The sequence below is a fragment of the Aythya marila genome (assembly GCF_965140915.1).
Source record: "Aythya marila genome assembly, chromosome: Z".
NCBI classification, from domain to species: domain Eukaryota; kingdom Metazoa; phylum Chordata; class Aves; order Anseriformes; family Anatidae; genus Aythya; species Aythya marila.
In genome coordinates, this window is record NC_139080.1 from 39,147,916 (window position 1) to 39,172,753 (window position 24,838).

General features: G+C 33.8%; 1 protein-coding gene across 1 annotated transcript in view; it reads left to right on the forward strand.

Moving 5' to 3' along the window:
* Positions 1-2,069: 2,069 nt before the first annotated feature.
* The window catches only part of ALDH1A1 (aldehyde dehydrogenase 1 family member A1), a 37,700-nt gene continuing 14,931 nt past the window's right edge, over positions 2,070-24,838 (forward strand). The window contains exons 1-6 of the mRNA XM_082782682.1: positions 2,070-2,242; positions 12,693-12,797; positions 17,855-17,995; positions 20,892-21,021; positions 22,160-22,221; positions 24,187-24,315. Coding sequence (XP_082638808.1) covers positions 2,153-2,242; positions 12,693-12,797; positions 17,855-17,995; positions 20,892-21,021; positions 22,160-22,221; positions 24,187-24,315 — 657 coding nt within the window. The 5' untranslated portion in view covers positions 2,070-2,152. The remainder of the gene's footprint in view (positions 2,243-12,692; positions 12,798-17,854; positions 17,996-20,891; positions 21,022-22,159; positions 22,222-24,186; positions 24,316-24,838) is intronic.

Consider the following 24,838-nt stretch of genomic DNA (forward strand, 5'->3'; position numbering starts at 1 on the left):
GGAAGGGAGAGAGGGAAGGGAGGAAGGGAAGAAAAGAAGGAAAGCAGGAAAGAAGGAAAAGAAGGAAAGAGAGAGAGAGAGAAAGAAAGGGAGAAAGAGAGAAACAGAGAGAGAGAGAAAGAGAGAGAGAGACAGTGAGAAAGACAGAAAGAGAGAGAGACAGTGAGAAAGACAGAAAGAGAGAGAGAGAGAGAGAGAGAGAGAGAGAGAGAGGAAGGAAGGAAGGAAGGAAGGAAGGAAGGAAGGAAGGAAGGAAGGAAGGAAGGAAGGAAGGAAGGAAGGAAGGAAGGAAGGAAGGAAGGAAGGAAGGAAGGAAGGAAGGAAGGAAAAATTCATATTCCAAATACAGGTAGAATCAAAATATGAAACTGTTTAGAATCATTAATGATCAAATCCAATTTAGGCTTTTTGTTTGTTTGTTTGTTTGTTTTTGTTTTTTTTGTAAGATTCTCTGTCTCATAAATCTCATAATAAAGACATTCTCTAAGGCAAGCAAACATTGTAATCCAAGGTGTTAGGGTGAGAAAGTGTTGTTCACTACATTTTCAAATATATCATTCTTGATGTCTTGAGTCAGCCAGCTTGACATCTTGAGACAGCCAACTGAGGCAAAAAAGAAAATAACAGCTAGAAAATAACATACCCTAGATATGGCATTATAGCAATGAGAACTGGACTCCTTTGTTCACATAACAAAGTGTGCGACTGAAACTTGTTCAGGTCCCCACAGTTCTTTGCACGTCACTGCAAGAAGACTTTTCTGAAAATTATGCCTTATCCACAAGTTACTTAGACTTTTCTAAGGGTTAGAAACCCTTGTTCCAATCATATGTCCAAACACAATAATAATCAATGAGAATTATAGTATGCTCTTTAATTCAGAAAGTATGTTACATATAACTAATGCATCATAAGATTAATTTCATGATGTCCTGTATCATCCATCAGTTAAAAGCAACAAAGCCACCATTACCAGATGGTTTAGATGATGCCTGATACATGAATTAACTGAGCTTGGTGAGTTTTTCAAGCATCTGTGCAGTCTCAATGAAAGCAATAAGATCATTTCTCTTTATTTCTATGGCTCAAATCCATTGTGCATGTATCAAAAACTTACTATACAAAAACAGGTGTTAATGCAATCCCATCTTGTTCTGTGATGTCATTCTTCAGAAAAAATAGGACTTCATGAAGAAAGGAGTTTCTTGTGGCATATACCAGTACCAGAGATATGCTTCTTATTGAATAATCAGAACTCTATATACATATGCTGGTGGTTTCTATTCTTGGTAGGAAAGCCCTGTCTTTTAAATAATTCCTTTTGAAAGGCACAAACTCAGATTTTCCAAAGGACCCTACTGTAAAGAGTTTGTCCTTAAAAATCTGTGCTGCTACCTGAAAAAATAAGAACAAGACATTGCTTGGTTTTACCCAGAGAAATTGGGTTTTATTTGGTTGTTTGTTTGCTTGTTTGCTTGTTGGTTTTCATAGATTAAACTATGTTGTCTTTACATTTCTTGAAAAGCATATGAAGTATTATGTATTAGCACAATCATCTGTTATCTCTGTGATCTACAAAACAAGTATTAATTATAAGAATTATAATTTACTCTGAACATAGTAAAGCACAAACTAGGGTGGCTTGTTTTCTGCTGAATACTTTCCAGCTCTGGGTGTTATTCTTGTTAGCTCTCTAGTGAGAAGGGTTTAGTTTGTTTCCAGAACTAACAAGTATGTCTTTATCTTCAGAGCTGCCATCAATTAAGTGAAGAACATCACTTAAAATCTAAGGACCTACCTTCTGAGAGAAAGCAATCTTACAGGTAAGAAGAGGAGGCCTTAAACTGTGTTCTCCTATGTGAAAAACACAGAGTCTGACTAAACGCATTTTGTCAGCAGAGTTTGCTACTTCAATATCTCAGCTCAGTGAAAAGGCTGTTACTTCTGGTCTTAAAAATAAGTCGTGTCATTTTCTCTTTGCAGGGAATTCTTTCATCCAATCATATTCCTGTATGCAAATATACCATAGCTGGTACAGATAAAAAAGCACAAATAAAGCTAAGGGCTCAGTCAGGACAAAAATCACTGTGCTTCCCTGATACCTCATTTCACCTGTGTTTCAGGAACGTCCTCAAACTCCTCATTTGACAATATGAAGAAGCAAGGCTCAGACAGCAATCCCGCTCCAGTTTTGCCAGCACTGCCAGAACCACTCAAAGATCTGAAAATTAAGTACACCAAGGTTAGTAGTGTTTGTGTTTGTTAACTTCTCTGATGCATTCACCTCAGACTGTAATATGTGCACATTTCATCTTATATGAAAGCAACATTATGTCAGTAATTAAAATGTTTATTCTGATCTTTTTATGATATTATGTATGTTAGTAATTAATGTTTAGTGATCCTTTTACCTGAAGTATTTCAGGAAGTGTGCAAGTGTAAGAGAATCATTTCACATTTCATTAGGAACTAGTATTGTTTTGTCTCTTGAAACAAAAGTTTCTGCAGAAAGTTTCTTAGAAAGTATAAATGGAACAAAGAAGGAAAGGTGTCTGTTACTACAGTATTTTTCAGAACAGTGAAAACAAATTGAAATGCTAGGGTTTCACATTGTATTATAAGCAGATTTAAATAATTATGACAAATATACTTATGTGGAAAAAAAATGTGTGAAAATGAAACTAAAGTTCATTCTACTCACTTAATTATCTTTGAGATAATGAATCTATTTTTCAGCCTAATCAGGTAACAATAAAACAAATTCTACCATTGATAATTATTCAATTCTATTAGAAGCATTTTTTTAGTAATAACTTATTTACATATGCAGTTAGAAACAAACAGATAAAGAGGGTCTGAGTCCATTGTTATGTTCCCGGCTTGAAAGGCCCTTTTTTTCTGTAATATCATAGCACACAGGTATCTTCAAGTATTTTGAACACATCATTGGCAGAAGAATACTGAAACTCTGCCCCTGAAACTTTCAGATAGAACATCTGATCAGAAAGGACCTGTTCTCTTTGGAGATTTCTCATTTATTGTTCTTTCTTATTTCTTATTGCCACTGCTATAGAAATAATTTTTACATTCCCAGAATTTATTTTCTTTTCTAACAGAAAAGTATCCATCAGTTATCTAGATTAGTTCTTTTCTACTCCATTCTATACTGTTTTATCATGGGAAAAACCTATCCAGATTTCAATGCATATCTTTCTTGAATAAATCATGCAGGACCTTACTCTGTAAATATTTAACAGGCTAGGAAAGCTATGTAGCTCTACCATGTGATATCTCTTCCTGTCTCAGAAAAAAAAAAAAAAAAAAAAAAAAAGATTAATTCAGGGATGATTCATTTCTACACAGGGGACTTTGATGTTCTAGAAACATCAAACTACAGTGATTCTGTTTTGGTTTGTTTGTTTGTTTGCTTGTTTTCCCCAATGGAAAACAAAAACAACTAATATGAGAAAGTTGCTTACTCAGAAATCCTGTGCAAGTGAATATGCAAGACATAAATGACAGAAATTCCTATAAAAATTTGTATCTTTCTATCCATCAGCAAAACCCATTCTAGTAACACAAAACAGTCTAGAATCACAAAACAGTCAGCATGCTTGAAGTTTCTGTAATACCCAGTTAAGGAGAGTGGCACATAGTAAATTCATGTGTTTTTTTGCCTGGACAAGAGATATTATTTCCTGAAAAACAACATATAATATGTATCTCTGGAGAAATATGACAAATATACTTATGTGAAATTTGCATTTCTTTGCAAAACTATGTACCTACAAGTGATTAGATCAAACTTTTTGCAGTGCATTCCTCCTCTCTTCAAATAGCACACAGGATTATCTAAAATCCACAACAGTGAACTGAGGGACAGAGAACTGGGATAATAGAAATGTTATCCCAAATCCATTGGCCCTCCCTCCCACAATTTAATATAACCTTTCCACTTTTGTCTTGTTACCTGTCCCGTTTCTCTCCTGTGCCATGCAAGTCAGTGCATGGAAGGTGGGATTGCTGTGACTATTTACATTGGAGGTACCAGGAAAGTATTAATTACTGCGGATGTATAAATCCTTCTGCCTGAAGCACCTTGGACATTGACAGGTTCCTCTTACCTGAAAACTCTCCCTTCTCTTTGTATGCAATAGTACAGTTACCACTACTATCTGTCTGGAGGAAAGTCTAGAGCAGATATTCCAAGGACTTTCCTTTAAACTAAATGCACTTTCCTGTTTGTTTTCTGTGTGAGGGATCAGTTTGGGTCTCGTACAAAAATCATTTAACTACAAGACAGTGATCAAACGCTGGAACAGGCAAGAAGCATCCCATGCCTGTCAGTGTTCAAGAGGCACATGGGCAATACCCCCAGTAATACATTTTGGTTAGGCCTGAAGCTGTCAAGCAGTTGGACTAGATGATGTTTGTAGGTTCCTTCCAACTGAACTATTCTATTCTATTCTATTTTATAGTTTATATTATGCATTATTATAGTTTATATTATATAGTACTATATTCTATAGTTCTTCCAACTATTCTATTCTATTCTATTCTATTCTATTCTATTCTATTCTATTCTATTCTATTCTATTCTATTCTATTCTACAGATCTGTAAGTTGGTATAGATAGATTATCATTTGTGCCTTTCTCATGTAGCATAAAACAAAACCTTCCCTTGGAAATTTGAATTCCAAGATTTTAAGAGGATTAATTTTCAATACTTTGGTTTTGTTGTTGAACCACAAGTGTATACAAAATGTGATCTTGAATTGCTTTTATATCTGAACCTCCTTTAAAAATATTCCAACAGAACGAGTGTTGGTACCTGGCTACAAATGTACTAGTAAATATTTTACTTAGCACTGAGGAATTAGACAATGATTGTGTAACAAATGATTTGTCATGATACTTTCAAATATACTAAGCCTGATGATGTTCCTTTAAACAGAGAAACTCAGATTAGTTAATTATTAAGTTGTTAAATCACATGAGGGGGAGAAAATGACAACCCATTATCTCACTAGGCTCTGTGTGGAATACCAGAAAATGTAAACCACCCTGAGTGAAGAAAAACTTTAGTTAAGTATCATGTATTTTGTAATCACTATTTTCACAAACAAAGACAAGGGATAGAGATATTTTTAAAAAATAATAATAATAATTAAGATACCTGGGGAAAGGTCATTGGTTATAAAGCTACTATAGAAACCTACTCTTTTTAAGCTCAGCTGTCTTTGTAAATAAAAAGCCACTAATTGATGCATCCCAAAGTTCAAATAGATAATGAACAGAATGGATATGTTTTCTGATTATTAGTTCATTACGTAAATTTTCTTCATACATACATTTTTTAGCATACAATTCTGAATGAAAAAAAAAAAAATCTCATATGAAATATATAAACCCATTATCAGTTTCTTGTGCAGAAAAACACCGGGGTAGAGGTTAGCTTATGAAGATTTCATATGTATTGCATACTGATGTACTTGTTTCAAGTTTACAGTTTCTGTCTCCAGTAGTTCCTTAAATAATTTCATATATTTTAACAGTACAGCCTAAAGAATACAGTGAGACTCCATGAGATATTTTGGGACAAGTAAATCAGAGAATATAGCACTTGAAATGAATCTGCTCTTGGGTCATAGATCTCCTTCAGTCTTGGATATGACTGTAAACTTAATGATAGCATCAAATTCAAGAATCTCTGAATGATCCTGATATTCTATGAGAGCAGGTGTGAGCACGGGGCAAAAATTTTTCAGCACTGTGCTTCATCTCACCTAAGTGATGCTGAATTCCAGCCCTCAGTATGCAAGAGTTCAGTCAAAGCTTTTCACTATTCCTCATTTCCAAGAAATGCTAGCAATGTCATCTCCTGGTTTACTATCTGCCCTGGAGAGCTTGTGAACAGCCACCTCAATAGCTGCCAACATTAGGTGATTACTTTTAACTCTGTAAAACAAGCAGCTGGACTCACTTAAAGAGCATTGTCAAAAAAAAAAAAAAAAAAAAAAAAGCACTATCGAAGGCTATCTGGGAGCACATTTGTGGTGGTAAAAGGTTATTTTTTCTTCTGTTGCTGCATGAAGTTGAAAGAGTTTCTTGTACCTAAAGGTGTCTAGAATGACAGCTTAAACATTTCACTCCATATTTATAAAGCTACCCTTAGGTCAGTTTTGGATTGTCCATATTTTAGATAGCTCTGTACTCTTCCTAATAATATCTCAGTAGTATGGATTATAGTTTATAATAGTAATAATGAAATACATTAAAATTCTTCCCTAAGGAAGAATAAGTTTATAGACAGATCCTAACTATTTCAGCAGAGCTTTGTCCATCTGAGGCAAAGCTGCTCTGAATCAAGTTAAATCTTACTGCAGCACAGACACTAATACAGCACCATCTGTCTAACAGATACTTTATAAAATGAACTCACAGTCTTTTCAAAATATTAAGGGACTGAAGAAAAATAAATGAATAAACAAAAAAACACCAGGGGTTGACACAAAAAAAAAAAAAAAAAAAAAAAAAAAAAAGCAAAGAACATGTCTTGTCTCCTTGTTTTCTGCTGAGACCACTATGGTGGTAACATCAACTGCCTAAACAAATAAATACCACAGTCTTGCAGGTAACTTCTACCACAACTAGTATACTGGTATCTGATTTTCTGAAATGAAACCAATCCTTTCAGAGAATCAAGATTTATTTCACCCTGATACTAGGAAATAAAGTCAATCAAAGGGTCTTTACAATAGTTTGTTACCTGGAATTTATTTTAAATACAGAGTTTTAATAGAGTAATACCTCCTCATCTACAAAAAAATGTTTATTTTCAGGTGTGGTACAAACTGATAGTCATTAGTTCTTCAATTTATTGAAATAAAAACTGTCTTACCTCAAAAAAAAAAAAAAAAAAAAATTCCCCCGAAATAACAGTTAAAAAACGACACTTCAATACTTACGACACTTACAACAAAACTTCTAAGACATCAATCCTTGCAAAGTAAATTTGCAGCCCTAAAATTCATTGACCATGCTCAGTCATCAGAGACAATCCTCAATGCACAGTATGTACAACATAAAAGTAGGTCTTTTGCATTCACATCCAACAAATGAGAAAAAAGAATCAAAGCTGCCAAAGGAGTTCTGCTTGACAGACAAAACTGTGTAACACATTTCAAAATGATCCTTTTTTTTTTTCAGTAAGATGATGGACTTGCCAGAGACTGCTGTTGGATGGTACATCAGTGTTCCCTGTTTGTTTGTTTGTTCATTTTCAGCATAACTCCACAGACTTGTATGAGTATGTCTGCATGCACATTTGAATGCAGCTGCTTGCAATGTATACATTGCAATGTATACACATGTATATGTGTCTGTTACGTGGAGGGTTTTGACTTTTTTCCTTCTCTCTTCTGTCTGTCATACCTGCATAAGACTGCTGTTTTGCTCAAAAAAAAGACATCTGGATAGTTTGATTTATACAGTCCTGATACAATGTTGTGTATATAGTTAAAGTAATGAAGTTATGTTTTAAATGGGAATGGTATTGGAAACAATAATAAGAAAGATATTCTAAAGTAATATTATGGTTGATATTGGTTGGTGCAATAAATGCAATTTTTAAACAAATACTTTCAAAACTTCCAAAAATGGTATGTTTTACGATTATTCCTTTTACAGACAGATATGAATTTGGCATATTGTAACATCATAGCAGTGTTATGTTAATATTTACCTTTTACTTTGTCTCTTTTCTTGGCAATGTAACTAGTTACTAAAGATGGCTTTTTTCATATTAACTACTTAACTGCTGTATTTGCCCTTTCATAACAGTCAGAATTTTGCATGGATACTCCTATGATCAGTTTTATTGCATTTCTGACATTTCAAGGAACTAGTATTTTAATTTCCCTTACAGCTTTTGTTATATCAGGAATTTCTGATCTGCCCTGATGACTGGAGCTAACAATGACAGTCTATATACAATGCCCACATATAATCAAGATGAAACATACAGGAATATATTAACAGGAAATAGTTACCACATACATTTAGATATAATCTTTTTATCAGTCTTGCCAATATTATCAAACCATTAACCTATTATTAATGACTACACAGAGAGTCAGTGCAAACCATTTCAGTAGTATGCAAAAAAAAAAAAAAAAAGTTCCAAGAAAGCTGTCATATATTTATAACACATAGTTGCCATGGTAGGGTTTAAATTGCAGTTCTCTGTGACCAATAAATAATAATAATAAAAAAATAATAATAATCTTGCAGTTATGTCACTCTGTCTCTGTCCTGCCTTTTATCAATTGTCATTTGCTTTAATTTTCCTGCCTCCAAATACTTCTTGTTTTTGTATTTAAATGTAGAAATTCCTGCTTCTCTGAGCATGCAGATTTCTGCCTGCATGGTTGTAACCAGTGATTGATTAGATGTGGGGAAGCTGCTCTCATCCATGATCCTCACAGACAAAATAACCAGTAAAATCAGTGTCTGCTATGAGCTCAGTGATGAGCATGAGCAAGATCAACATGCATGTTGGCCACAAAGTGACACCGGTGGACAGTGAGAAGGGAGTGCCTTTGGTGGAGGGTTTGAGGGTTAGACAGGATGACAGCTGCTTATAACATTGGACTGCATACATTACCATGTTCACCTTAAAAAACAACATACCTCACACTTGGTAGCAACATGTCCTTCTCTTTTTATCCTCTGTGACATATTTCAGATCTTTCTAATGAGGTTTGCCTTTCTCTTTGAAGACTGACCTACAGAATCAGAATGAAAAGGCTAACTCCTATTGACAATTTCATCCACAGAGATTCAAATATGTCAGGCTCTGGGATAGCATGGATCTAACACACCTGGAGATCAGACTCGCAATCTATTTCTCATTTACAAATGGAGATAAGTGCCTCAAATTTCACCCAGGGACCCCTAGCCCTGCTTGTCCTATAAATTTTCACAGCTGTGTAATATTACAAAAGTTGTCTGTAATTACAGCTAAAATAGGGCACAGTTTTAGTAACTCATTTTATTCTCTGTTGTCTGAATTGGTTCAGGACAAGAGTCAATGAGAACAAACTGGCATGTAAGAAGTTCCTCCTAAATATCAGGAAACACTTTGCTCTGTGTGTGACTGTGCACAGGCACAGGTTGTTCAGAGAGGTTGTAGAGTCTGCCTCGTTGGGGTCTTCAAAAGCCATCTGGACATGGTCCTGAGCATCTCAGCTTGACACTATCGGTGTCCCTGCTTGAGCAAGGGGTTGGCCCAGATGTCTTCTGGAGGTCCCTTCCAACCTCAACAGTTGTTTAATTCTGTGATTTTTTTGGTATCTTCTTCAATAGAACAGAAAAGAAAATTCAGAAATACTGTATCATTTCTATAATGGTATAAAGTAGATCTTTTAAAAGGCAACATTTAACTTTTAAGAATACTGTACATGTTGCCATATTTTTCCTGACATAATTAAAAAATATTGTTTGTTTGTTCGTTTGTTTTCAGGAATAATTGTAGTGGTTTATTTCCTATTTTTTTCATGGAAAAGCAGAGTAATTTCTACAGATAGCATCAACAGTCATATTAACAGCAATCAAAAACAGAGAAATGCAGAACTGCTCACTCCTGATATATTCTTTAGGCATTTTTTTAAAAGGTACATAAGATGATTGAAATTAGGACACCAGATCTTGGAAGAGAAGGAAAAAACATGCCAAGCAGATAACAAAATTAAGAGCAAAAGAAAAGTATACATTAAGAGCAAAAACAAAGTATACAGGATTTTGTGCTGTCACTGGAGAAAGTATTTTTGACACTAATGTCACTTAGACATTATAAGAATTTCAAACATTTAATTTTTATTTTGGTTGTGATGGTGCATTTTTTAATTAGTTATTCCCATATAAAAGTCTCTAGGTTTGAATTTCCAGTGTTGTATTGCAAAAGGCTTTGGATCATAAAAGTTCAATTATGGAAACAACAATGCCCATCTTGCCTTGTTTAGATGTTATTCTACGTGTGCCATCAAGATGTGATGATGTTTGTTCCAGCCACACAAAGCAAATTCAGTACACACTGTGCTTTATAGCCTGTATAAAAGCTTAATCTTTGAGTAGGGACACAGTTCCTACCATTTATTAAATGAACTTTCGGTATCAATTTCACATAGCCTGTATAAAAACTTAATCTTTGAGTAGGAACACAGTTCCTACCATTTATTAAATGAACTTTGGGTATCAATTTCACCACTGTTAGGTAAGCTGTTGTGATTATATTTGATTCAGGCCAGCTGTTGTGCAATTGTTCCTCTAACATGCTTCTTAGTTGCTAGCTATACATTTGGTTGTTTATGAAGAGACTGAAATAGAAATATATAACAGGGCAGTATTCAATTTAAATTGTAGTCACAAATGTATCTTATTTTAATGTTATTAGACATTTCCAATGAATGTCACTTAACAGTTGTGAGAAAAACTTCTACATGAGCAAAGCATGCTGGCCTCCTTTTCCTGGTGGAAAATCAAATGTTGGTGTCTGTTGAGCAACATCAGTGTAGAGACATAACAGGGAACCTCAGAGTTAGAATGAAGGATGGACACTAACAGACTGGACACAAGTAATATTGATTTTCTGTAGTACCCCTTGCAGTATAAATAAAAAAAAAATAAATAAAGACTGCTGGTAACTAACAGGAGTGGTTGCATTTTACGTTTATCTACTAAAATGGAGGCAGGGATGTGACACCAATTTGAGGGTGACAAACAATTAGGAGGCTGCAGCCATTAAACTGGAGATAATCAGGATCTTGATACAAATTGTTGAATAAGTAATGAATGGCATCAAATGATTAGTATCATTTTAAACAGAAGATAATTGTGCAGATTCTAAAGCAATGACAACTAAAACTGTTACTCAAAGATCATCTTACTGAAGCCTGAAGTCGTACAAAGTAGCTTTACCCTTCAAAAAAAGGAATTACAGTACATGTTGAAAAACAAAACCAGAGAGGCTTGAATTTCTGGTGTTTTACAGAGAGATATTCAGGTAGGGAGGGCAAGGAGAACCCATCCATATATACTACCATAAACTATAATACTGCCAAGTGTTGAAGTTATATACATTGTCGGCAGCAACATTTGTTATATGTTTATTCATGTGTTGAATTAAACATTATGGTCATGTGATCAGAACCCCCCTTCTGCCACCCATAGCGTGACCTCTTTGAAATAAATAGAGCATTGTGATGCAAAAATATTCACACCAAGGTACTGCAAACACTTTCAAAAAGAGAAGTGAGAACTCATTCTGAAAGCACTGATCAGAAGTGCCATAGTTTTTCACATGTTATTGTCTAAGATCTACAGGGATGTATTAGATTATATGTGTAACTATGTTAGAATATGACCATGGTCATATGCTGTCCATGAGTCACTTCAAATTCTCCTGCTTGTTAACTCTTGAACTTTTGTAGTGTGGCCAGTGTAAACATTTTGTTATGTAGTGGTTTGATCTGGAATGCTAGACTTACAAGACTAGGACAGGCAGAAAAAGAGTAAATAAAGTTGGTGTTTCTATTTCATAGGTAAATTAATTCAACTTTTTTCAAGGCAACTGTTATGAACAAGAGAGAACTTTTCTTCCAGTATGTACTACTATGTTTTTGTTTTTTGTTTGTTTGTTTGTTTTGTTTTGTTTTATTTTTTAGGAAAGTGTTTCTGTGAAGAGTACTAACTATCAACAGAAAATATAGTCTAGCATTTCTCTATGGTTTCTAACAATATCTTCTGGTGAATACATCCATTATTTCCTCTTCATTTGTGATTTCTATCTCTAAAGAAAAAAAAAAAAAACCATCCTACATTTCATGTAAAAGATTAAGAGCATTAAATTTTTGCTTTTAAATCCTAATTAAAAATACATTCAGTGAGGGACCAATCCACAAAATCAAAGGATTTTGGTGAAAAATAAAAAAATAACAGCTCTCTAATCTCTGGTTATTTTTCTTCTGTAACATGGAAATAAAGTACACATGCTTGCTTTTTACTGTAATTGGTTATCTCCTTTAATTTTCTTCATTCAGTTGACTGTAAAACTTTTTTAAGTCTTTACTTTCATTTCAGAAAAATAGTGTTGTTAGATATTTTTCAGTGGGATTGCCTTTTTTGGTGGGAGAAGGTGAAGAGAAATCAAAGCAAACCCAAAGGATATGATAATCTGCAATAAACTGCATGTACTATTTACACAAAACCTAAATACTGTGTTAATTTCCAAAGGGACATGTAACAGAAAGGCCCCCCCATATTTATCAGTCCTATGAGCACAGGAAAGACTGGTAGTTTTAGGTAGGTTATTTAGGACTGTACCTCTACTGTGCATCACAGACTTTGGTTTGAAAGAGGAAAGATCTCAGTGTAAAAATATCTTTTCATAGTATGAAACAAAGTGTAAAATATGCTGTGGAGAAAGAAAGTGGCTTTTCTCCAAAATAAGATAATTATAAAAAGTTGGTTAACTGCATATATGATCATTCTTCTCTTCATAGTAATGTAGCAATAACTATTCCTCTTTGAATTCAGGAACTTAGCATACAGCTCTTGGTGTTTTTCTTTGACATAGAAGATAGGTAACAGGTATATATGTTACTAATAGTAATGCACTGTTTTTCCTTTACAGATATTTATAAACAATGAATGGCACAATTCAGTCAGTGGTAAAAAATTTGAAGTCTTTAACCCTGCAAATGAAGAGAAAATCTGTGAGATTGAAGAAGGTGACAAGGTAGAGTTTTGGTTGGTTGTTGGATTGGTTTGGTTTGGTTTTCTTTCTTTTAACCTTGTCTTTAAGTTCAATTCTGCATTAAAGTAGGAAGATGAACATCCATCTCTTCTGATATAAACTCTTAATGCTTTTTTTTGTTTTGTTTTGTTTTGTTTTCATAAACTCTTTAATGTTTTCATAAATGACTTGGCTACAGGACTAGAAGTTGTTTTGAGTAAGTTTGCAGATGATACTAAATTGAGAGGAGCTGCTGACTGTCTTGATTGTAGAGAGACCTTGTAGAGAGATCTTGACAAATTAGAGAGCTGGACAATCACCAATTATTGTGAAGTTTAACAAGATTTGAAGTTTAACAAATACAAAGTTTAACAAGAGCAAGTGTTGAATTATGCACTTGGGACTAGGCAACTCTAGGTGTACATATAGACTGGAGGCTCAGAGACTGGTGAGTAGACACACAGAAAGGGATCTGGGGGTTCTGGTTGTCAGCAAGTTGAACATGAGCCAGCAGCGTGCCCCAGAAGCTAAGAGAACCAAACATACCTCCAGGCACACAAGAGATGGCACTGCTAACTGGTTGAGGGAAGGGATTTTTCCTGCCCTGCTCTGCGCTGGTGCAGCCCCACCTTGAGAGCACTGTGCAGTTTTGGGTACCACGGTATTTAAAAAAAAAAAAAAAAAAAAAAAAGACATAAAACTGTATGTCGAATGAAGGATAACAAAGAGGTGAAGACATACGAGGAGTGGCTGAAGTCACTTTGTGGGAGTGACTTATGGGGAGGCCTCATGGCGGGCTGCTTCTCCTTCATGATGGGAGCAGGTGGGCAGGAGGTAGTTAATGTCTGCTCTCAGTGGACACCTGTGGGACCTGAGGAAACAGCATGGAGCTGCAACAAAAGAGTGTCAGGTTGGGTGTTAGGAAAAGATTCAGCACCCAGAGGGTGATCAGGCACTGGGACAGGCTCCCCAGGGCAGTGCTTATAGTACTGAACCTGCTGGAGTTCAAGAAACATTTGGACAACGCTCTCAGACACATGGTCTGATTTTTGGGTGGTCCTGTGCAGACCCTGGAGTTGGACTCAGTGACCCTTGTGGGTCTCTTCCAACTCAGGATATCTTATGATTCTATACTTCCATCCTCCTTTCTTCTGTTTCACTCTTAGGATTAAGATTTCATAATCTTATCTTTCAGATAAGATTTCACTCTTATTAATAATATAATGAGGAAAGGTTTGTTGTTAATTTTCTTGTTAATAATAGCAATTCTTTTTGCTGTGTTTGATCAGTGGCATTTAGTTTTGTTATTATTTTGTCATTTTTTTCATCATTGTTTTGTTTTGTTTTGTTTGTTTGTTTTCCTGGCTCTTCCTTACACAGTGATCTAATCTGTTCATAACACATTTACATGTATGTAAGGATTTACATTACAGATACCATAAATTGGAAAAATAGTAACATTTTCTGATGGAGACTCTGAGAAACTGTTCATCATCAGCAGCATTTTTAGCTGTGAATTTTTCTTCTCAGTAGTGTCATCTTGAAAATGTAATTTTTGTGAAGAATATATTGAAACATAGTACTAAAGTGGGTTATGAAGCTGAAGGTCATCTACCAAATAGACATTAATCCTAACAAAGAGTATTTCTGTACTGGATGTTAAATTGATGGTTTTAAGCAAAGAAGTAAAAAGAGTGTTAACACTTAAAAACAAACTTTTTTTTTTTTTACATGTATGAGATTTTTTTTTTTACTAGGAAAAAATACTAAAAAATGGCATTTAACCAGATATATAATGAAAAGCCGTGTCCTCAAATAAGCAGCTTTGTTTTTTCACCATAGCATTGGTAAGTATTTTTAGATGAAAAAAGATTTAATTAGTTTGACCATATAGTTTAAATATATGTTGTCAAGTAGAGGAGTTACTTGTTTAAATAGAACAGACAATGTTGCTTAAACACTTTTAAAACTGATGACATATTTTTTGATAAAGTCTGAGAAAATAAGTATGAGAAGTGAATGTTCTATTTCCAGTTGACAGTTGCACACACACAAACACTAAATAAATAAATAAATATTTTTTAAAAATAATAGAATAGAATTTCTTATATTTCTCACAGAATGATATCTGATGTTCATTTCAGCCAAGAAATATTCATCACTAGAATAATTTGTGTATGAGTCCTGTTTTAAGTTTAGCAGGAAAATGTCTGTTGAACACCATTTTATCCATGAAAGATATTAATGAACTCACAATCAGTCTATTAGTGCTGGAAATTCACCAGCAATTTATTGTCAAAATAGTTAGCACACTCTTTTTAGGAATATTGACTTTACTGTACAGAGATTCACTCTGAAATTAAATGTTTTTTTGAGAAATGTGTAGGAACAGAGTTCATGCAGCTTCCTGTGCTCACTGAAACTTAGTTATTCTGTTTGGTAATTACATCCTGAGTGCCTTAAACTTTGGCTCAAGAGCTCTCTGTCTAGTATACCATCAATAGTGACCATACAGGAAGGCTATACCAAAGACACATTTTAAACTCTCTCTTTGACTGAGATAATTGAAAAAATCTGCATGAATCTAGTGGTAACTGCATATGCCTGATCGTAAGTTCTTAAAATGTCTTATTCATGCTTTTTTTATTCCCAGTTAGCTGTCTCAGTATCACTGAGATTATTTCAGGCTCATTTTTCCCTCAACCAAAACATTTGATAAGCATGTTGTTTACTATTGAATTTTATCACAAAAGCACCATAAGTGCTTTTGATGCAAAACCCTACTTCTATCACTTCTCTATTCAGTGTTTTAAAATAAGGTTATATTAAAAATCAGGTTGGCCTAATATTTGATCATTCTCCAATTAAATTGCTCATGACCTGCAACTGTTCATTTAACATCCAGAATTTTTCTAGTTTTAATTTTTTACAGGCAATATAGTAATGCATTAGATAGAAAGATTATGCTGTTTGCTTTCAAAAGCAAACAGAGGTTTGCTTTCTCTCCAATAATTTTTCCAACTAATGTGTAAAAATAAAATTGCCAAGTGAACTGTACAAATCTAATAAATTACATGGTCACTGCGAACCTGATATTCTAGAGCCTACTCTTTAAACCAGATTTTAGGAAATTGATTTGTTTGTACAACAGGGATGTCCACTGCCTTGCAGTAGTATTTATAAAAAAAATAAAATAAAATAAAATAAAAAAAGTTTTTTTCCAGATTGACTAATATTAAAGGCTCATAGTAATAATAAATCAGCTCAACAAGTGGTCAGTAAGAAGAAAGGTAAATGTCTATTAATGAAAAGTCTATTAAAAAAATAAATCTAGCTCTGTATAGATCTAACCATCTTTATTTTCTTTGTATAGATTTAAGTTCCCAAATTAAATTTCATATATTTAAAGAATATCTTTTTTTTTTTCCTTACTTGTTATTCACAGCCCATAATTATATTTAAATATCCTTTTCTTGGTTTTAATTATTTCTGCACTAAAAAACACATGGCACTGTTTTTAATTTTAATTTACATCATTCACACAAGTGTAGCTCATGGTTTCTCCCATTCTTTACTAGTGTAGGCCACTGCATACATCTGAAGTTGTATTGCAAAGCTGTAGAATTTTTATGATAGCAAGAGATAAGGAAAAAAAAATAAATATTCACTGAATACATATTTCTGTGTCACAGATAAGTGTTGAGGTATCTAACAACATTTTGGCAGTTTTTGAAGAAAAACTGCCTTTTTTAATCTGATAGATTTTATCTACCTGATGTAGACAGTGGGTCAGTACAGTAATTATTTTGCATGTTGTAAAGATCCTTCCCAATATCATTTTTCCAAACTTCATCCTAGGAAGTTTTGTGAGTCTCCTGTCCAGCAGCTCTATACTAGGCTTTGGTTTGTGGCTTTGGTTTTCTTTTCTCCCTTTTGAAGGAGAATTATACAGTTAAAGATTCTAGATCTGGTCCACATTTAGAACCACTTAACCTGCACATTGACCTGCAGTCAACTTGGCTCACTTAGTTAACCTTATAGTGATTTACATTCTAGCAATCAGAAGGGGAAAAAAAGAAAGAAAAAAAAAAAAAGTAAAAAAAAAAAAGTATGCAAATTGCTTAAGAAAATATATTCCATATATGTATGGAATAAGTATATATATATTTTCAAAAATCATTGTTTTTAATTTTTAACAAAAGACTGCAATAAACCTCCTTTTTGTTGTTATATTTCTTTCAGAATCTTTAACAAGATTAATAAAATAAAACAAAATAAAACAAAATAAAACAAAATAAAACAAAATAAAACAAAATAAAACAAAATAAAACAAAATAAAACAAAATAAAATAAAATAAAATAAAACAAAATAAAATAATAAAAAAAAAATACCCTCCAGGTTTTGAAAACCATTTCTCAAGGGATTTTTTAATCAATTTACCTGGAACTGCCTTGCACACAAAAGAGTTCCATGTAATTCATTGTATATTTTCTCACTGCATCAAAAGCCATATGGTAAATAACGCATTATGTTATAAAAAAAACATTAATGGGTTGAAAAATTATCTTGAGCCAATGCCTAAACTTTAAAGTACTTAGGCTTAACATTTCAAATGTAGTCAATTATTTAATTGTTAATATTATTTTAAATGCAAATTCAAATTTGTAATTTGTGTATTCATCCCCAGTTACAGACACTGAAAGAGAGACTTTTTAGAACCGGAATTCCTTTATTTTATTATTTTATTTTATTTTATTTTATTTTATTTTATTTTATTTTATTTTATTTTATTTTATTTTATTTTATTATTTTATTATTTTTTATTTTATTTTATTTTATTTTTTAATTTCATGATTTTTGAAAACCCATCTGCTTCTCATACAACTTCACATTGCTGAAATGACAGGAAAGGTGTTTGAAAGAAAATAAACTATATATCTAAAATTACTGTACAAATTCTGATTCTGCGATTGCAAAACACTTTGCATGTTTAGCAACTAACAAGCCTGGATGACACAACCAATTACTGATTAATTTTATTTTATTTTTTCTCCCACAGGCAGATGTAGACAAGGCTGTTAAAGCAGCTAGAAGAGCTTTTGAGCTTGGATCACCTTGGCGTACAATGGATGCTTCAGAGCGAGGAAGGCTCTTGAATAAACTAGCTGATTTAGTTGAAAGAGATAGATTGATTTTAGCTGTGAGTATAATATGTGAACAAAAATGTGGAAATACATATATATATGTTCTGATTTTTACTGATTGATATAAGCAACAGTAATGCACTAAAACCATGGAAAATAAGACTGTTTTAGTATTCATTTTTCCCTCTCTATTCCAAGTACACCGCATTAAACTGTTTTACACTCTGGTGTATAGACACCCTAAATCCACAAAGTACTTGAGTATTTCATTAACTTTAAGATGATGTTAAAGCTGCTTACAATCCATGCAATTTCAGATGTTGAATCACAAGAACACATTAATAGACCCCATGCTTAACGCTTGTCTAAACCAAGACCTGAGTCAAGGCCTTACATGGGAAGTTTTGAATTTCAGTGTTATACATCTTGTTTTCACTAACTCTAGCTTGCAAATGGTTATGAGTTTAAAAAAAAAAAAAAAAAAAAAAAAAAAAAAAGCAAACAAAAAACACCTTAACCCAGGAACATGGGTTAATTTGTTGGCCATGTTACTTACTGCTCAACTGTGGACAGATAGATATGGCACCACCATCTAACTGCAGTAATTCAAGGAAGAACATTTAAAGAATAAACGTTCCAGTTATTTGGTAAAGTGCAATACTCTACCTATTCCATGTTGGATGCTACAGTTAAGATGATCTCTTTCATATTTCATATGCCTTCTGGGATGAATGTTTAGGAAAGTTAATTGTTTGTGCTCTCCTTAAGATGAACACTGGTGTTGTGCCACTATGTGAGAGAGAATCAAGAGCATCCAGCATTCAGGATCATCACTCATACTGATCTAGTCACTATTAGAAGTATTTAGCCACTAGCTACAAAACACACCAATAATAAGTCAATAAAATTTTAACCTCCAAAATATGTAAAAGCTCCAATGAAATGTCCATTTCTCATTCTATTTTCTTTATAGCTTTAGTATACAAAAGCACTTGTGCATGTCCAAACAGGTTTTTAAAGACAAATTAAAATTTCAAAGGAACTGAGGTTGTGTCCTCAAGCTCCGAAGATTACAACTCAGATTTACACTTTTCTTCAAGAAAGCTGCTTCTCTGAACAACTGAACTCATCCTGTCACCTTGATATGGAATAACAATCGCCTAGGTTTTCAGGAGAAATCTTCAGTGGCTAATGTGTCCTTGACAGTGCTAGATTTATTGGAGTTGAGAGAGGCTAAATTTTAAGAGAATTACATTTTTTAATAGAAAATGTAAGCCCACCTGTCAGCTAAATACTGGATAAATTAGCATCTGCTTCTTTGTTGTACCAGCTAAGGTGGTACAGCACATGCAAAGGGGATAGAGAAATAATCTTTTTATTTATTTTTTTATTATATATTTTTAAGAAAGATGAAACATTTAGATTTCGTTCCTACTAGCCATTTTCATAATATTAAAATACTCCTTTTCTTTGAGACCCCTCCCAGGTTATTATTTTGCTGACTTTGTTTTTATTTCCCACATCTTCCTTAAATTATTGCCTACTTTTCCCTTTTAGATAAGGTATGTTTGAACAAAGTGCTTTCCGAACTTCACCAGAATGAATACAGACTTTGTCCACTCATAACTTATCCTAAGAACAGCAGAGCCAGTGCTTCAGTTACATATAGCGTTATAGCTATTAGAGGTTAAAATAGACCCCTTAGCTCATTTCAAGCATGTTTTCATGTGTTTTTGCATCTATTCAGGATCTAAATTATTCCATTTCACTGTTTTGTATAATTATGTTTCTCACAAAGTCCAGAGGCTGAACAGTCCTGTAGGCAGATAAGTATACTCTGGAATAGTAAGTAAAAGCAGTATGCTGAAAAAGCATTAATAACTTCTCCATTTGTTCTGCTGTCCTCTCAAATTTGATATCTGCAGTGCACCAATTTAACTAAAATTTTGGACTTTAGAGGCAGGTTGTTGGTGAAACATTTTACTTTCACGATTAGTCAGTAGATTCATTATGAACGTTAAGGAATTTTGGACATGCAAAATAACAAGTTTAGAAAATAAAAGAATATCTGTAAGATCTGACTAGATCTTGAAACAATACTTCAGGTTTTTACTACTAAGCATCCTTACAATATTGTTCACTAAGCTGAAGGTCCACAGTGTCTCTGTGATGAAAATCTGTGAGAAAAAATCTATCACTATTAAGAAGATGTTGACATTGTCTAAGGACTTCACATAGTCTTTAGCTAAATGTCCCAATAGTTAGGGGTATTAAAATGACATTAATCGTACTCCCTAGATTTGGCTGGAGTGATACAATTAATTTCTCTGTCTCAATAGTTCCCAAAGTCTCAGATCGTTCCTTTGCACATGAGGAAATTTGGGCTTTATTACAGAATTATATTCCATACTTTGTCTCTTCTTGCTCATATAAGATGCTAATCATTCATTAAGCACATAGAAAGATCTCTCTTGATAATTAAAAAGTAGAAGATCCCAAGTTAGCGTGACAGTTATCTGTAGGAAACTGTTGCCTTCCTTATATGTCAATGTACCAACGGAGGCCACTCCATTTATTTGCAACAATTAACCCACAGATCCCTAGCTGTACATCTACAGCTTGTATAATATTCAGTTTAAACTGGAACATCTTAATTAATTCAAATGGGAGAAATACTCTTTTCTTCAGAACTGGTTACCACTTCAAATGTATGGTGGTCATGTTATCTGGATAGATCACTGAGAATAAACCATCATGAAATTTTCTCATTTGCAAATTCCCACCTTGGGTTTTTCAAGTGCTAAGTAGACTTTGGAGGAGAATTAATCCCCTAAAAGCTAGTATTAAGTGCAAGTACTCTGAACTGGACAACGAAAGACTAAGTGATGAAGTACAGATATGAGAAGGCGTATCAGTAGTTCATATTAACTTTGTAATTGCTGTTGTTTGCAGACAATGGAAGCCATCGATGGTGGGAAACTCTTTTCTACTGCCTACCTAATGGATTTAGGTGCCTGTATTAAAACATTACGTTACTGTGCAGGCTGGGCTGATAAAATCCATGGTCGGACTGTTCCAATGGGTGAGTAGCTTTGAGATAAACGTACGTAATTGAAACAATGTGACCTGTGAAAAACTACATTTTTCTAGAAGCTTCACAGCACCAAAAACATCTTAAAAGGAAAATATTTTAGACAGTTCTTAATATAGCTTATCTTGTTTTATGCACCACTAATTAATATAATATAATATAATATAATATAATATAATATAATATAATATAATATAATATAATATAATATAATATAATATAATATAATATAATATAATATAATATAATATAATATAATATAATATAATATAATATAATATAATATAATATAATATAATATAATACTGACAAGGAAGCTTTTATCTTATATGTATGAGTAAGACTCATAGGTTATTTTTGTATAGCAAGGTATCATTTATGCAAGGGTACAATACTGAAAGCCAGGTAGCAGCATACTAAAGCTAAGATTAGCAGAAACAATAGTATTTCTTTCAGTTATTGGATAGCTTATATGGAAGAGTACTAAAAGAGAGGAATGAGGAAACTTTTCTTTGTTTTTCTGAAATTTTGTTCTGTTCCATTAAGCAGCTCTAAGAAAACATTGTTGCTAGCCTCTTTCTCTCAGAAGGACAAGGAAAAGAATGGTAATAAAGAAGGAATTAAGGAATACTGAAGTGATAAATACTTCCAACTTTTTGCATGACGTAGATCCCTATGCTAGGCTTAATGGAACACATGTTTATTTGAATCAAAGAGAATTTTATACTTAATGGATTTGATTTAAGCTAAGATCTAATATTAAAAATATGTTTGATATGTACCTAGGATTGCAAGTAGCTTTTAGAGAAGAACTTTAAGAAAGAAAAAAAGTGATAGAAAAAAGAAGTGAAGAATGCTCATTGGTATGCTGTGAATACCACTTTGAGAAGCAGGGTTTTCACTATGAAAACTTAGTCAGACTGGCAGAGTCAAACCTTGAAGCTATGAAGAAAGTAGAGATTGAATCCAGATGTACTTCATAGTTGTTCTTGCACAGTTAAGATTTTGAAAATATCTTAAGTTAAATTGTATGTAGCTATGTTTGGTATCCAACTTTATCTTCTTTCTGATTTAACTGTTTCTCATAACTGTTTTTCCTGAATATCTAATTTATTTCTTCTTCCTCTAGATGGGAACTTTTTCACATTTACAAGACATGAGCCCATTGGTGTGTGTGGCCAAATTATTCCTGTAAGTTGAATCCATTTATCTAATGCATAAATGTTCCTGTTGTAAATGGGCATGCTTTTGAAATGTTTTCTTTGCAAACGGATTAGTGAAACATTACCAGTCAGAAACTTTATGTTTCTAAAATTAGAGACTATCTTAAGTATTCATCAAAATCTTTCATCAGATCATGACATTTTGAACAGTTAGTCTAGTTCAGCCTTGTCTCTCTTCTCCCTGTATGTGAAGGGCAAGTAAAACACAAAAGATTGGCTGATGAATTAGTTTAAAGATAGAAGTGCATTCTGCTGGAACCACGAGAATTGGAAATAAACTAGTTGGAGAGGATAATGTAAGCCTATAACCAATAAACTGTTTGGTACTTGGAATATCTGTTCTGTTCTATATAATATCTGAACAGCAATCTCTAGTTATGGTTGAGAATCACTTATCTTGTTGATGGTACAAGCAATAAAAATAATATATTTGATTGGCACAGTGATACTGAGACACGTTCCCAAGTTTCTGGTCAGTGTCAAAATTCCCAGTTCTGAAATCACTTATTCTAAATGAAGTTTCAAAAGGCCTGCCTGAGTCTGAGCATCCAAAACGCTGAGGAAATGAACTCTCAAACACTTTTGTGAGATCTACATGCTTTCAACAGGTAGCTGTGAAAATGGTTATATGAGCTAGACACACCTAATCCTCACGCCTTTTTGCACAGTAGGTTTGGTAGCCTGACTTGACCTGCTCAACAGCTTGCCAGATTCTAAAAGAGTCAGCTTGTCTATCAGGTTTGTTCTGATATGTGGGCCCTACTCTTGTTCCTGACATCTTTCAGCTGATCTTGCAGATTTTCTGTATCTTTAGACCACTACATTGGTTGAGAGAACATCTCTAGAACACAGCATACGGATCCAGCTTCTAGTACAGTTTGGGAATCTATTGATCTAGCTTCTTTTGTAAGTCCAGCACAAGATATTTCAAATGAAGCACAGAGTTAAGATATGGTAAAGAACTAGACACTCTTCTGTGTAAAATTATAGCCTGGAATTATGGACAATTTGTACAATTGCTGGCTTTCCGTACAAAATGTTCAAGGATTTCTAAGTATATCTCTATTTTCTCATCATTGAAATTTAAAGCCACCTAGCTCAAGGTCTTCACATATACCAAAATTTAAGCATTAAGTGAGTGCTGTCGAACACTTTTGCTAGATCAGCATTTCTCTTCCACTTCCAATTCTGCTTCAATAAGGAAGACCAGAAAGCCCTGTAATCCTTTACTTTATTTGTTCTTCGGTTAGTTCTGAGGGTGGGGTGATATTTAAATGAGATAAAGGACAGTTGCATGTATACTCCGAGCTTTTTTGACAAAGGTAACTGTTAGCTAGGTAACTGTTAACTTCTTTTTCCTCTTTCTTGTGCATCTTTTGTGTATAGGCCCAAAGGCTTAACGCTTCTCACAGAGGCAGCCCATTTTTCCCCAACTACACTGTCCCATACACTGCTGAATATGGAGTCCAAAGGAGTCAGCTACTATGCAGTTTGGTTGGACTAAACACAATAGAAAGCAGACAGTGAAATCACAATGGAAGAGAACAGCAGCAGTGGTACCCCTTATTGCCTTGTTTCCCTTTGAAAACTGAATCGATGGTGAACACGATCATTTAAGAAACAAGATAGCAAAACTCTCAGCTTTACCAGTAATTCAGCAACTTGGTGTCAGTCTTTCTTATAGGAGTACCCTCCTGATCTCTTCAGTTTTTAACTAACACCTTTGATCCCCTGGAATCACATATATACATATACCTGGAATCACAATCTTTGTATAGTGTGGCTTGCCAGATGCTTTTTCTAAATACCTTCACTTTGAAAAGAACTCAACAAAGAGTTCATCCACACTGTTGGGTGCTATTATCATAGAAAAAAGCAAAGGCATTTTGGTTATGTATTAGTAATAGGATACACCTTCTCATCTGTCTTTCAGTGGAACTTCCCATTGGTTATGTTTATCTGGAAGATCGCCCCTGCCCTTTGTTGTGGAAACACGGTGGTTGTCAAACCAGCAGAACAAACACCACTGACTGCCCTTTACATGGGATCCTTAATTAAAGAGGTAAGTCAGTAACAGCACAGTATTTTGCCCTTCTTTGAAATGTAAGAGAATACTGCAGCTGAAATACCACAGAAGCTAGGCTGTCAAGTACTAGCATTGCATGTCTAGCCTTGTACTATGGAACTTACCCTACTGTAAACCAGTGAAGCAAATCGAGGGCAAAAGCATACATATCTTTCAGCTTTATCCACACACACAGAGTAAACAGAACAAAACAATACAAAATAAGCAAACAAAAAAAGCTTCACAATAGCAATTTAGTAAACTCCATTCCTTGGTAAACATATTTGCACAGTACCTTTCAAAGTTAAAAGTAAACAAGAAGTCAGGAGCAGGGTATTTGGAAGTGGGTGGCAATGGCTTTATTAGCATAGTTATCACAGAAAATAACCTGTTTGTACAGCTAATTATTATCAGATTTATTTTTTTTTTTTAAACTGAACATACTTTTTAAACTGAACATACTTTTCACCCAGCTCGGTTTATAATTAACAGAGAGATGTAAATCTGCATTGCTTGACTG